At 40.1% G+C, this 16,361-nt stretch overlaps 1 protein-coding gene across 2 annotated transcripts in view; it reads right to left on the bottom strand.

Annotated features, from left to right (window-relative positions):
* LOC126563852 (nitric oxide synthase) overlaps positions 1 to 16,361 on the bottom strand; it is a 53,278-nt gene that overhangs the window by 19,640 nt on the left and 17,277 nt on the right. For both annotated transcript variants that reach the window (XM_050220629.1, XM_050220628.1), the window contains exons 3-4: positions 4,448 to 4,610; positions 1,032 to 1,123 (exon numbers count right to left, since the gene is read on the bottom strand). In XM_050220629.1, the coding sequence (XP_050076586.1) occupies positions 1,032 to 1,123; positions 4,448 to 4,610 (255 nt within the window). The remainder of the gene's footprint in view (positions 1 to 1,031; positions 1,124 to 4,447; positions 4,611 to 16,361) is intronic.

Below are 16,361 nucleotides of genomic sequence, written 5' to 3' on the forward strand. Positions count from 1 at the left end.
TTGCGAAAAAATTGAATCCGTTCGATTATCTTGTGAAAATCATTCTTTTCTGTTCCTGTCTATTGAATTCGGGTAAAGGTGTGTATGCGTGTGAGGAGCAAATTGTCAATGGTTGGATTTATTTCTATCAGATTGGTTTGTCTGGTCTGCTTTTATCAATGTGAGCCGAATTTTGGTTCATTGTTTTGAGTTGGAATTAAATACTTTTAACAGCTGATTTTTATAAATAGAAAAATCAATATAAATGATACAAAAATATAATTGCTACACCATTACAAATTTTTATATTCCCGGGAGTTCTTTATAAGATTTGTTTAACGTAATTTTTGTAACATAATTTCCCAGCGATTAGCATGAACATTTTATTAGCTTGAACAGCACAATGAATTGTTTTTATGAACAAATTGTTTTTCACGATTAGCACAAAACACACTCGGTCACTAACTATTGAATTTGCATACATATAGACGTTCTATCACAGTAATATTTTGTCTATATTTTACCACATTTGATTTTTTGCTCAAACTAACTAAAAACAATGTTCATAGCTTCAGACTAGTATTTTTCTATGAACTTGTCAATGTTTTTTATCCATTCAAATATGTGAATCCGTATAAATACTCAAACCCGTAAATAAATACTCTATTCCCTAGAATTTCATTTTTTAATATGACCACCATCGTAAAGCTAGCAAAGTATGCTACCTTTGACTGACAAAATTACCAATATCACACTTACTCACCCGGTTAGGTCGTAAACGAGTTTACCATTTTATATTAAAATTACAAAAAAAAAAACGCACTCAAGTACGCGAGGTGTCAATAGAAGTGTACTCGTCCTCCTGAGGGAAGAATTCTGAGCTTCACAGTACACAGTGAAGCTAGTACTACTGATACTATCCTGCTAAAGTGAGGACGTGAGCAATAAAACCAAAAACACACACACACAACCACACGTTTTATTCACAAGCTTCCCCTGACACAAGATTAACGTCGGTATATACAAACGATAAAGGCGTACAGTGAACATACCTGAGGTTTCCTTTATTGGTGGCATATTTGATGTGATTGCAGATCGCTTCAAACATACCGCTGGTGGTCGTTACGTATCGGCAATCGAAAACCTGTACGTGTTGGGTAGAAAAAGGGAAAATAGTGAATAGCATGAGTCACAGCTGCAATGTGGTCGGGAACTAGTGAGGATACGAAAAAACCGAAGGAAGCAAGTACACACTTTCAACGTGTGCTCTCCGACACACCGGTGTATTATCGAGAACCTGTGATCGGTGTTCCCTTATCATCAGTGTGATCGGATCATCGGATTATGCAGTCGATTGCATTCGCGTGCCAACCGATACCCGGGGTTTGTGCCTGGATTCGGATGCATCGTAATGTAGTGGCATCCGGTTACATTAGGGTACGAGATGCGGTGGTAAGGAAAACGGAAACACGTTCATTGCATATCGAAAGTGCATTGCGGTGTTGTAGCATCGATTGATAAGCAACATCCGGTTTGTAAATGAGGGGCGGAATGCTATCTTCTGGTAACTGTGATGCAAAATGAGCCAATCAGTAGCGCATTAACAGCAGCGAGAAGCTGGAGAAGCGTTAAAAATCAACAAAATGTTAAAGGTTGCAGGTCCGTTGTGCTAGTACGTGGTAGTTTGAAGCACGCTTTGTGGCTGTTAGCATACAACCGATTAAAAGATTATCGTTGTAGATTCTAGAGCATATTTTACTGCGGCAATTAAGCCATCTTTTCTACATTTTACCGGCTTTAAAGCTTGTAATCAATTCAAAGGGATTATTTTTAATGACTAAAGCACATAGATTAAATAACCCAACAAAACATAGTCTTAACAGACCAAAACTCTTGTTCTGCTGCTTGTTTCTTAGGGTGCTTAATTTTTTATACTTTAAAAATTGATGCATATTATTCAACTATTCACAAATATTTGACTTTAAATTTTACTAAGAAGCTCAATCGCTAACTTTAAGCGTATTCTTTCCCTAATTTTTCTATGCCAGAAAACTTTAAACCCCTCCCGAACCCAACCAGCAGTGGTTGACGAGATGACGGGCGCATATTTGCTAGGATAATCCTTTACCGTTGGTACAGATTCCGTCCCTTTTCCGTAGGATTTACTTCGCAAAAGGATATCCTAGCCTAGCTTCGACACCGCAGGCAAAACATAGGATCAAGAAATACGAGCAGCCTTTTTCCCCCTCCCAGCCGTAGAAACCTTCCAACTGTTATGTCTTGTGGACTGGTGATTGGCCAATACCAAACACGTTCTCTCACATTTACAGGTGGTCAGCTGGTTTCGCCAAACTTCACCCTCTACCCACAGTACCTTTACGTGAGTTCGTGGTTATGTCGCTTCCAGCTACGATTTTCCAGCTGTTTATCTTATGAGAATGTAAATTACACCCGGCTTTTCTCCTTCTTCGGAGACGGTAGATACCGACGTTCGTAAAGTGAGCCATTTCGGTGGTAGGAAAAAGCTTACTCCTACCCATCTTCAAACGAAGGTGTTCCATTTATTTCTTTTTCTCCCCATTTCCATTTATTTCTTTCTTCTTTTCTGCATGTTCGAAGAAAGAAAGAGAAGGTGTGTGGAGACTTGAAATGAGACACAGAAAAATACCTGACCACACCCGCCTTGGCATGTCATTTTCAGTGTGAGTGTAGCTCGGTTTCTTTGAGAGGCACAAAAACAGAAGGTTTATAAAAGACGAAGGGATGCATGAAATTGCAGTAAAGGACAAAATTAAGTTCCATAACTTTGACCACTCGTCGTCTGTCGGGACTGTTGAGGTATGGTGAGAAGTAGAGCTTCGAGTAGCTTTGGGAAAATAATAATTATGAAACCGACACGTACAGTGTACGTCTGTTCAGCACTATAGGATTTTTGATTAAGCATTCTTTATGATACGGTTTACCGAGAAAGATGAGCGTTAAGAGATGGTATCCGACCACACTGACCAGCATCAATCGTTGGTTATTATTTCAGCTTAGCATTTTGCTGCACCTGTAAATAAGCATCTAAATGCTAATAATGGTAAGAGATGTACATATTTCAATGTGAAAGAAGAATAAAGGGGCAGAGAAGGAGATTTTGATGAAAAAACTCTCAGATGACTAAATTAAAAACTCAGAATAAAATCAGAAACACATTTATCTAATTTTTTATATAAAATAACTTAGCGCCTTGATGCAAACTAATGGTAGAGTTAAGAATACTTGCATCGAAATCAAATGGAGACGCCCAGTAGTTTATTAAATTTCAAAGAACCTGGCGCCTACAACCTGCATACTTCACAGCTCAAAATGCCTGATTCTGATTGAAGTCAACGTTAAGCAATGTTTGTTCAATGCTTCTAAAGAATTCTTCAAAATCTCAAATCACTAATAAACATCAATGTAAGTTTCATTCACTATAAAGATCATTTAAGATTAACGAAGCTGCATGAATTCTTTCTCCTGCTCTGCACTCACAGCAGTATGATTAATTGTACGTACGCAAATGTAGCCACTTCTAGCCAAGCTGGGTTTCACAAGCCAAAGCCGGAAATGGTAAAGCGTGCAAGACCCACAACACCCCAGAGAAACAACCACAATCGCCCGTACAACCCGCAACCCCGGTCGAAGGCTATCCTTCCCACAGCAAAACGTTTAGATTGCTTTGCATTTTTCACCATTCCACACTACTAGCCCGGTCCGTCACCTCAAGAACCCAATTACGCTTCAGCTTCTCTCTCTCTCGCTTTCACTGCTTATTGCCTTCTATGAAAAGACGTGTGCTCTACACACTCCATAGTCCCACTGTGCTCAGAGGCAGGCGATAATGAAAATAATTTAATTTTTCCTCCTTCATCATTTAATTTACACCCTTGTTGTTGGCCTTCTTCACTGCACGGTTGGATGAGGTTGCTAGCACATGCTTTCATCGTTGCCGGCGCGTGCTGTTTGCTTGGTGTTCCGATCCTTTTTTTTTTCTCTCTCCGTTCTCTTCCTTTTTTCGAGCTCATTTCCTTCTATCTTGTTTCTGCTTCATTTTGTAGCTTTTCAATGAGGTTTCTGGTGTAGGATAGGAACATGGTTCTTCGAAGAAGAACCCGGCTCCATTCTCTTCCAGCAGTTGAGTATGGTTGGGTGTGTATGGGAGTACGCTAATTACATAAGGACTATGACTCTCAATTTAAATAATTAATCACTTTAACTATCACCCCCAGCCAAGCGTTTCCCGTGTGTACGCTTGGATTCGGTTTCAAGCATTCTGTTTTATGCTTTGCCGTTTAGTTGGCCACTCTGTTGTGCTTGTCTTCTAGCCCAAAAAAAGCTAACAAACGATTGCCTTTTTTCTGTACTGTTTATCTCCCGCACGACAAGTTTTCGCTGCATTTAAACGTTAATTTTATCGACTCGTCTCGCCGGTGAAACTTACCTGAAGCTTGGACCACTGTATACGGCCGATGCAACGTGACGAATTGCGCCAGGCCAGCTTGGCGCCGTAGATCAGCTCGGTTTCCGTCAGATGGTAGGAACCTGTTGCTTCCACCTCCTTCTGCACCTGCTGCCAGCGGCTATCGTGTGCGGGTGATTTTAATCTGCAAAGAATGATTGGACAGCACGACTTGCAGTTAGCACGAGACAAATCGACAGCACGTCCGGGACGTGGATGTGAAAGAACCCTGAAAAAAAAAAGTTAAACCAAGATCGGGCTAGCAACCTTTGCCCTGTGTACAGCTCTGTTGGGAAACGAATTTTACCAGTAAATAAAATGAAATGAACAAACGATAAGACAATGTAAATCGAACTAAGAAGAAGCAACAAAAACAAAAAAAAACTTGCTACAGGAAGCAAGTGCCTCGTAATTTTGCTGGTTATCTTGAACAATTTAGTGCTCCGCAGCAGCTGACTTTGGTCGCTATCTGCGAAACAGATTGGATAAATCTGTTCCATTTAGCTTCTTCGTTTTTCACTATCCTATGCGCCTTACGCTACTGTTAGGAACCGGATTAAATGGTTCTTGGCTTTAACGTGCACACAAAAACCACAACCAGTCGCTCGGTACATTGCTTTTTTTTTCTTCTTTGCCTTCCCCTCCAAAGAAAAGAAATCTGGCATAATTTCGTCTTCGCCTTCTAGTAAACAGACCAGCGTTCGAGGTTATTTTCTTGCGCAGGCAAAGACGGCGAAAGCTAACGGTTTGAATGTGGAAGATAATTTGTTCAAAGTTTTTCCTACGCTTTTGGCAAGTTTTTTAGCACGCGAATTTGGGTCATTTCTTTCATTTCGCTGATTCGCCATTGGTTGCTCACGTGGTGGAAATGTGGTTGGAGTAAGATTTTGACAAATTGAATGTGAACTCTATTGAGTGACGGTGTTAAGCGTTTGTGGCATAAAATTTGAACTGAATAAGAATACGTGCTTTTGCTTAACGAATTCATTACGATTCAAAGTATCGTACGGTTTTATGTATGTCTTTTTCGTAATGAATCAAAGAAGGACGTCCTGTATATTTCAATTTTTTACGCTTTGTTAGTTCAACCATGGAAAAATTTGATCTCTTTTGATATACTTTTAATCTTGTTTTAATATATATCTATTGATCTCCAATTTTATTTCTCAGATATAAAAGATCAAAAGGATACGATTTTAACGTTCATCTTTCAATTCAATTGCATTTTGATTGAGGGATTGTACTTTTCCCATCAAACGAGCTTCCCACAACGATCATCGTAGCAAACAGAAAGCCAAAGAATGTCTACAGCTAACCAGTTTGTAAACGTCATTATCGTACAAAATAGCAAACAGTCAAAGTTTTCTTTTCTTTTGTACCATTTCACAAAAGAAAGACGAAGAGGACGACAAACATTTGAAGCACTCGTTTGCCCTCTTTGACGATAGCTCTCTCTACTCTATCTCTGGCCCATTAGACTGTGCTCCATTGGAAGGGAAAACTATCAATAAACAATTTCTACGAACACTTCTGATGCTGACGATACCGATTTTCTGAAAGCACACTTGTTGAGTGTCTGCAACATATGATACAGCTGCTATTGGAGGCTCTCACATTCGAGACCTTTCTTGGGACAAAGTTGGAACATGAGTATGCTTTACCTAATCATGCTTATCATACAGTGTTACTAAACAAACACACGAGCAGATGGTTTTCCTTTTATGAAATAGAACAGAGTGGTACGTTCTTTAAGACTTGAGAAGACACGAAGGAATTAACCGTCAGAATCACAAGCTTCTTAAAGGGTTCTTGCAGGGTGTGTTTCAGAAGTGGAACCTCTTCCTGGGAAGGGTTGTTTCGGTACGATCCACCTGTACGACTACCAAAAGACGATGGTCGACATATTCACACCGATACCTTCAACCAAAGGGTGTGGATGAAAAAAAGAAAGGAAACACATCAACAATGTGCATACGTTCCGGGGTTTTACCATCACAGGTCATTCCCATCAACAATCGTAATGCTCAGCATCACCATCATCAAAGCCATCACGAAGCGCCCCGATGACAGTATCGTGATAAATCCTGGAGCTCATCGTAGTGAGTGAGATTCCCTGCTGTTCCCTTAAAGCCCGCTGGTGGAATCCTAGCACAGACTGTCCAGCTGGACATGGTGATCATTCGCTTTTATTTGTCTCCATTGCCATTTGCCAGCAGAAAATGGATTGCTCGGTACATTTACGCTAAGAACGCAAGAGATGAGCTGGTTGGAGCCAAGCTTTAGTCGTCGCTCGTGCACACCGGGAAGCCTACTTTCAGGCGTTTTCAATGTTGTCGCCATCACGCCGCTTCCTGCTTGCGTGTGCAATTTTCCCAGCTCTGATTAAATCTCGTACTCCCGGGCATTCACTGCTGGGATCGAGAAGGGTTCGGCTTTTCTTGCATTCGTGAGAATGTTTTGCCTACTGTCTGTAGGATGCTATGTGTCACGTTTACACGCTCTAAAACACACAGATGCTGGTACGAAGGAGAAGAAAGTGATGGTCAAAGGGCGGAAGAACGTACGAAATAGCCAGCATCTTCGTGCCGGATGTAATTGAGACGAGCTGGTACAGTTTCGTTGCTTGGGAAATCGAAAACAGACCCACAAAGGTTAGGTTTGTCGTAGGGTTCACGCACGCACACGCGGGTAATGGATCTGGAATATTAAACTGCTTTGTTGCGACAGCGACACGACCACCGTAACAATCGCTACTAATGATGATGATTTGTTAATGATTGTTGTAACGGCTTTAGTAGAAGGGGACGGGTACGTGTACACACCGTACTCAAACTAATGGTGTGTTGTGATCTAATTCAAACGATGCTATTCCGTTCGGTAATGCGCAGACAGTTGCATTAAATAGACGGTGTGTGTTTTATGATACAGAAGTCCTGTCTGTTAGTAAACAATCCGTGTTATTATTATTTGCATTTCAATTCAGAAACGTTTCAGTTAGCCTCGAAAGCACGCGAATGGTGTGATGCAAATTGCATACTCATTGGCGCCAGATTTAAAAATTAGATTTTTTTGGTATAAAATGATTTTTTGAAGCTGTAAAAGGAGTTTTTAACAAACCTTAATATTTTTGTTATCATTTTCTTGTTCAGTAGCTTGAAGCACAAATTAATACAGTCCTTTTAATTCCTTATCAATCATTTTACCGCAACCCTGCTTACAGTATGATACGTAAAAGTGCAACGGTTTTGGAGCTTTCTTTCGGGATGTTTTCGTGGCAGATAATTACACACACCAGTGCTTGAGATATCCGTTTCGCTTTACAACATTATTGCAACCAGCACGAACCCCTATAGCCGTCGGATATTTTAGTTTATTGCAGTGTAAGACAGGGTTTTTGCCTTATACTTGCACTACCTTATCCATTGCAAACTAGCCTCAGCGCGGACTAACAAATGGTTCTTTATGCTTTTTTTCCGGATATTTCACAATCTGCCTCCAGCTTTCCAACGCGCAGTGAAGTTTATTTATTTCCTTTCGCTCACATTGGCTAAAAAGAGGCAGAGAGATAGGGAGAGAGCGTAAACCTCCCAAACTACATGCAGCAACATGGTGGATTTGTTGCACATTTGTTTTGTGAAAGAGGTTTATAAAAGTTGAAAAACACACCAAACAAGGGATGCTTCATCATCATCAAGAGGTGTTTTTTTTTTTGCTGTGGGATCAGTACCATCATTAACCCACTAATTAGAGCGTGCATCACATCCTGCACTACGAAAACAACTTTCACCTGGCTCTCGGTTTTGTTTTTCATCCTTTGTGCTTTAGCTTTTTCCAAAATGCTGACTGATGCAACTAATTTTCCGGTCTTTAGTAAAAGATAAATTTTGCGTGTCATGATTTTTGTGTTCAAAATAAACAAAGAAAGAAAAGAATGTGAGGAAAAATCCATGCGGAAATGATATTACAAAACGTATCACAGGCATGGTTGCACAAACTCTCAACCCGTGCTAAATGGTTCACACGCAACGATATCGTTTATTTGCGTTCGAGTCAACAGCAAAAAAAAAAAAGAAAATCCACCCAAGTTATTAACGCCTTTTAAAACGCCACAAAGTACCCGCTTCACGGTTGAGCTGCAGGGCAATTTGGTGCCGAACTATCGGACCAATTGGTGTACCGCACAAACGGTGTGCATCAAAATGCATTTATGTTGTTGTTTCACCCACTAGACAGCGGGCCCGTACCGGTATGATAACATTTTAATCCAACGACCGTTCCATTGTAAGCGGTGGAATTTATTTCCGTCCAGTAAATACACATCCACCAGTCCATAGGGAGAGTGAGATGGAAGTTGGATGTTGTACTAAAACTGCAAACACAACACCAGCACCGATTTCGGTAGCGTATGAACAAGTGGGATAGGGAGCGTCCACTTCACTGCGAAAAAACGGAAGCCACCCGGGGGCAATTGATTCACAATCAACCGGTGGCTGGAAAAACAGGAACATCCACCCATCCACCATTGTCCTTGTGCCAAACCGAATCGGCTTAATTGTTACTGACAAATGTGATTCTAACCAAACGGGAACCCATTGCGACCAAAACCATTTACCAACAAATTTACACGCTCTCGGCTGTGGTTTCGTGGGTTTTGGACGGTGTTGACGATTGGCTATTTGTAAGCTGAAATCAGTTTTCGATTAGTGGTTTAAATGGATGCGTGTGAGTAAGTGCCTGGGAGAAAGCAAGATTTGCATTAGTTAAAACTTTGACGAGCTAATGCATATCTGGAATAAAAACTCCAATTGGAGAGACAATTGGAAAATTTAAATATTTATAAGATTTCTTCACTCGTTCTCATTCTTTTAGCATCGATTTCAATTTAGCTTGAGGAAATAAAACGGAAAAGAATATTTAACCGAAATTATTTGACATATAAATTTAATGCTTTGGAATGGAATTCAGCAGCCTGAATTCCGAGTAAAAATTTACATCCAAAAATGTATTTTACACGCATTTTTCTTTTGCAGGCCCAACACAGATGAGAAGGATCAGTACCCAGAAAAACGACAGAAAATAAAAAGCTCATTTACAAGTTGTAACGAGTTTGCGTTGCGTACTAGAAAAAGCTTTACCATAATTGTGCTCAATTCATTCGCAATGAGCTTTCCCTGCTTGAGATGCTGTTATTGATTGAAAAGTTTTTATTTCCGCCTAACCACTATTTCAAACAAAACAGATAAATGAATGCTAAAATCAACCATGCAGCCAGCATGCTATTTTTCTTTCCTGTAATGTATACAATTTGTGTTTATCTAACTTTTTTTCGTCCACAAATAAAAACACTACCTTTCCCACTACCCAATCTCAGCCTGGCAAGCGTCATCATCAGCCGAAAGCAAATTTAATTTTCCCCCGACCTTTTTTTAACACAATTTTACGCTGATTTGACGCCAAACTTGTGCCCGGCAGCGTAACGGACGTCCCTGACCCCTGCACCGGACGCTAATTAGCAAAATGGTAGCAATATTCATAATCAACCGAACACTTTTTCCGAAGGGCTACTACTTCACGAAATTATGATACTCAGCACGCGCACCGATGGTTAGCAAATTGAATTAGAGTGTTCCAGTGAGGTCGGTGGAAAATAGAATAGTAATGTTTTGCTAGTAATGTTTGCCCGGCCCATCCTCCCAATGGTCGGTGTTTTGCCACGCTTTTCCGCCTCGCAGAATTATGCCTGTTTAACGGCATGATTTGGATGATGTTTCAAGCACACTGCACAAGCGGCACAGTATTTCCTGTGAATTGATTGCCCATTCTGGTTAATGGTGTTGGAAAAGTTTTGTGCCGAAAATTCGCATCGCTTTCATTCGTCCTATTCTTGAGAACATAACAACTAGAGGAAGTTTAGGGTTTTATTATTTTACTGCAAACCTTTTTTCTGATTTTTATCTAATAGGAGCTAAAAAAAGGCTCAAAATATTTGGTAACTATTCATTCTTAACTTTTATCATAATCGGCTCATTCAATCTTATAAGTGTCGAAGATTGACGCCTGACAGTATGCAATTCTAGTATTAAATTTTTTAGCTGCAGTATATAAGTATCGGTAAAAAAGTTTAAAAAAGGCCATAATTAAAAATAATTAAATTCCTATCATATAGTAATTGGATCTTTATCATATCAAAAGAAACCTGCTACTTCCTCTTGCTCTTAAAAGCATGCATAAGTAATGCTGGCTTCACCCAACCAATTTGCAGCTAAAATCCAATACAATCCTCATTCGGCAACTGTTTCCAGTAAATCTTTTTCGACGGCATTCAGTACAAGCTTTGAGCTAAAATCCATCAGCCCTATCAAAGCCGTTAAGCATAAACTGACAAACATTGGTGCAATTGTCTGTTGTTAAGCTGCTGAAAATCCATATGAATATTCACCACCGGAAGGGAAATAACACCCATGAGAGGAATCGCATTTTTTCTTTTTTTTGCCATACCACGTTTGATACTGTTGATTTATGTTGAAATCAAGCCGTTGTATTGCTGTGCCAGCTTTAAAGCAAAGTGGTGTAAGGTTTTTCTTCCTGAAATCGTTTCCATACTAAACGAGAGCTTAGGCAACAGGTGGGGAAAAGCACCTACAGGAAAACAGCAACATAATAGGATTGTAACTGGTGTGAAAGCAAAAGGTAAACCTCTTTGGCATTGCTCACGAAACATTCCTTTTCTTTGTGGGGAAAAAGTGTGAAAATAGATCTGCCATTGAGCAGCAAATATTTTGACAATACCCTGACAAATGGTAAGGCATTCAACAAAATTAAAAGGGTTATACAGAGACCACCTCCACTTCAATGATATCACAAAAGAATTATGAAACAAGCATTGTAGAGGGATGGGTTTTGTTGAGCAAACGTTTGTGCACACGAAAATAAACGATCCGAGACAAATATTTATTTTACGCTTGCTTCCGTACACACATTTTTATCCGTTCAAATGTGGCCACTAAAAAAAGGCGAGAGAGGATCACAAATACCTTTCTATACGGTGAAAATTGCATCGTTTCTCGATAAAATTTGTCCAACATACCGACAGTTACACATTGGCGGGCACACTTCGATAGCCTTTTGGTCGTCGTTCCGTCCAGGGGAAAAAAAGGGAACAGAAAAATAAGATTCCACACCACAAAGTAGAACGCAACGGAAAATATGTTTATACCTTTTGGATGGTGGATTACTTCTAAAATCCCACCGGTGACAGCTTGCAAGCTGTGGAAGGGCACCCAAAAACGACAGAATAAAATCGCGAAAGCTACAAAGCTACACCGGCCAGAGTCGTAAATCCTTTACCCGGGGTTTGCCTTTTTACGTCAGGTGCGGTTCACCGGAGGGAAATTTATTTATAAGATACAAACCAAACGTCAGGTGGCTCTTCGGAGAGGAGAGGAGAGACGACGGAAACCCCCGATTGGCCGAACAGGAGCAAACGAAGCCAATCAGTACCAATCGAAAATCGTTCACTCTTGATGATAACGCACAGCGAAAGAATGCAATTTATTTATTTTCAAATGTATTTTTTCAGTATTTTTCACAATAAAAGCTAATTGGAATTCTCTCCAACATTTGTATGAAAATTCCTTCTCTATTCCATTTATTATGTCAAAACGACGTCTTCTTCTGGTTAATGAAAAACCAAAGCCTCCCAACAGTCCAGCCACCGTTGAAATCGAAACTCGAAATCGTTTATTAACAAACATACTGCCAATCTGTCCCGGAGCGAGTGTCGTGATGCCGTGTGTCAAAAGCAAACATTTGTCCCAATCGTTCCCGACCGGACCGATCGAGAGCAAATAAACTCGCGCACCCCGTGTGGGAGGGGGGGGCTCCATGATGGTTGAGGAATGCCTTTCTCCCCTTTTTGGCACACTACAACAAAGGAACCCTTCCATAGCCGAACCGAACCTCACAAAACAATGGAATCGAAACGAACAAAATCACGGAACAATCAGGTGAAAAGGGTTCCGTTGTGCTGTAATCGAACGTACTGGTTCCCCGCCGACAGGTGTGATTTATTTACTGCCCTTGGAACCGTTCGTGGCAATTCGGTTTGGCAAAAGTACTGCAAATGATTGAAATTAAAGGTAACCAAGTCAAACCCTTACGGTGAAACGATCTGATTGGTAAGAGGTAAAGTGGGCAAGGTTACTGTTATGTTAGTATTTGATTGGTGTTTTCTACTTTCACTTTCGATTCTCAATGCTTTCCCTTTCTAAGTTGTTTTGTTTTTCCAACAAAAATAATATTATAAACATCCTCCAGTTTTCTCTCAACAAGAATGCTTATCTATCGTTCGATTCAAATGGCATCGAACGCTCCGCAAACCAATCACCAATGAAAATTAATTCTCTACCAAACAGTGCCCCCACTATCCTGCTAAAGAATCCTCAAAGATTCTTTTCTGGTTGCCCACTAACAGCTACACCAACACCAAACACCGTACAACGAACATTCCGAGTAACATTCGACGTGGCTCGAATATTGAATGTGGTAAGAATGAAGACATCATCCAATCGGATACATCTAGCTATCGCACTTCGAGTGACTTTATCTACTCGGGCTGGTGGCTCTTTATCGACGTTAAGGGTTTGAGTGAAACAATAGAACACGTTCGAGACGGTTTGAGGGTAGTGTTCGATAATCAATTTGTTTCATTATTCGATCCAGAAATCGATCCTTTGTTTGTATTGGTCTTTGGTGGAGGTGTTGGTGGAGTTGTATTGGTCTTTGGATCTTTCATTTACGAGGGAGAATCTCGAGGTGAGTACTGTGTTTAAACCCTATTTTTACTCGCATCGTAATTTTTATTATTATTTTATAAATTTGGAAACCATACCTTTCTCCCTAAATATCAGCTTCTCGTTTGTCGCACCTTATCGTGCCAACAAAATACTCCACTCAACCAAATTGATCGTTTGACAAGGCCTTTATACAATCAACCATTCAAACATTGCATTAGATTAACGACAGAACCACAAAAGCGATCAGAAACTCCACGAAAAGCAGTGCATTAGACGTGCCCGGCACCTTGGCACGGTTCAAGCGGAAATGCTTGCTCTTATATAACACATGTCAAATAAACTATTTCAACGCGTGCAGCTCCGGGAAAACGTTCACTTCGACCGTTTGAACATTTGAACGGTTTGCGGCTGAGAGTGTTTTATTCTTTCCTAGAAAATATTCATTCGAATATTCTATTCCAATTTCAATGTCGAAAACCTCTCGGCAATGTGTTTTAAAACTGGAAAAAGAAATCGATTCGTTTCTCATTCAGGTACGAATTCGACAACGGCGAAGACGACTCCTCTCTTTGGGAAAGATTTCGTCACAAAGTGCAGTCACAAGGAGCACATCCTTTTGGAAGTCGTACGTTTCCTTGCAATTACCATGCAAATTGCACATTGTTTGATGTGCACTTCAGCTGTGATGCTATCTTTATGCAGGTTTTTTTTTTGTTGTCCAATTCTTTTTCGTCAAATACTCGTGAGACTTGGTAGTCTAGGGCTTTTTGTTGGAATAGTGCGAGAGAGGGAGTGGAATAGTGGAAGGTTAAGTGCAGCTTAAGATGAACATAAAAAATGGTCTAGCAGGTTGTAGGCAAATAATGGTTAAGGAAAATGAATTTGTTAGCACAGAAGAAATGCTCTATACCTGCAAGGTAAAGCAATGTTTGTAATGGTTACGCAAATAATACTGAAGACCGTAATTTTCAAAATGTGAATAAAAAATGTATTTATAAGTGAAGAAAAAACATCGAAAACAAGAGCAAATTTTATTGAATAATAAAACAACACAAAAAAGCGCTGAATTTGTGAAAGATCGAAATAAATAATTAAGAAAGGCTAAAAACGACATGAAAAAAATTAATTAAAATCAGTTAAGGCACCGATAAAAGCCAAAAAACAGCTTCATAAGAAAGGATGGTGAAGCGATACGATCGAATTTATAAAAAAAAAACATGAAAAAATAAAACATCATTTAATATATACACAAACAAACAGAATTTTAAAAATGAAACACAAATATAAGGATCCGAGGACAGTAAAAACTGACGTAATAATAAGGCATCGAAATCAAACAAATACATTCCATTCCAGCTAACAAACGTTTGCCCAATCGAAAACGTGACAAACGCACACGTTAATTAAACTCATCGTTGATTAGATTTACGCGTTCAATTTACACAAAGCTCAAACATAGCTTAGCGCACTAACTGCCACTAGGTATTGCAAACATAATGTGTGATAATTCCTACCATAACCGGCAATCGTTCATCTGATCAACGAGACGCTTCATCCAAATGTGAGTACGATTAGTGCGAGCTTATCCCTTTACACAAATACCATCACTCAACGGTACACCGACGAAGGAAAGCTCCTTGCAACAAACTCTTCCGTTCAATTTCAAACTGCACCATATCCAAAGCGAACGCGACTCTAATTATTTCCCCTGCCTCGATGTGTGGCTTTACCAAGGACATTTCATTTCCCGCGGTTCGACGTGAAAATGACGTTTTCAGACAGTTATAAGATGCACGCACGAGAAAGTTCTGTCCTTCTGGCTGCCTGCTCGGCAACCATGTGCGTAAAGTGTTGTTCGTGTTCCTGAACCCTGCAAGCGAGTGTACGTTGCGAAAGTTTACGGAAGAACGGCGCATCATTACGGTGATGCATTCGGTTGGTGGTTGGTTTCGGTGACACATATTCCGAACCTGGTCGAACACCGCCGTTCTTGATGAGTGACTGAACTTGGTGCTGCAAAACACGAGCTGTAGCTCGCTGGCGGCTAGAGCATGCTGCATTGGACACGCTAATGAGCAGGTGGTTAAACCCCGTTACTGCTTCTGAACGCACTCACAGATGGTGCTTTTGGGCGGTATTTCGGTGAGTCTAAGCGACGACCGCAACGAACAGAACCTGCACTTGAGAGGATTGTGTGCTGGTGTGTGTAAAGTTTGCTTGTACTTTAGAAGTGTTTGGGATACGTTTACATTATGGTTCGAAAGTTTAAGGCTGAAGTTGAAGACAAAGTTTAACTATGGATCTAGCAATGGGTGTACAAATGACGCGACAATAAGTAAAAATGAAATATGATTAAGACAAGCTGTATTGGTGGTTGTATTATAATGTATAAAAAATAAGATAACAATCATTTTGATGGCACAATGAGTATACTATTCTTTGAAAGAAAAGTATTTTGAATAATTTATCATGCAGATTGCATACTTTGAGGCGGTTTTTTTTTGTTTCAATGTAAAATTTTATTTATTTCTGACAAAATTTTTAAAGCTGAAAGGACAGTGCCATACATAAAATGTCACCATATCCTACAAACATGCCTTCATAATCTCAGGATTAACTCCAAAACCATCTGCCAACCAAACCCTTTCTTGTTTTCATCAAACAGTAGAACCATTTCCCTCACCCCCAACAAGGAATGAAATAAATAAAAATACAAAACCCCTTCAACACTTTATCCTTTCTGAAAATAGAACAGGATAGAACGACTACAGTCAGTAGGAAGGAAAAAAAGCACTAAAGGCTGATGCCGTTTTTTCCTTGCTTTTCTCACATGTTAAACAACCATTTTCTTCCTACCTTGTAGCTAGCTTCCCTGGGGTGGTTGCTTTGCCACAGTACGGATGCTGCCGATTGGTGAAAGCAATCCACTTCGAGGCTGTGGGTCTATGCGACTCGACTCCACAACAATCCCGCAAGGAATCAATGAGAGAAACGCTCACGTACACGGTGTGTGGTTCTCTTTTTTCATAAATCGACCGTTTCCTTCCCACTGTTTGCGAATGTGTGTGTGTGTGTTGAAAGGCAATGGTGTTTATCATATC

This window comes from Anopheles maculipalpis, chromosome 3RL, assembly GCF_943734695.1.
Source record: "Anopheles maculipalpis chromosome 3RL, idAnoMacuDA_375_x, whole genome shotgun sequence".
NCBI classification, from domain to species: Eukaryota; Metazoa; Arthropoda; class Insecta; order Diptera; family Culicidae; genus Anopheles; species Anopheles maculipalpis.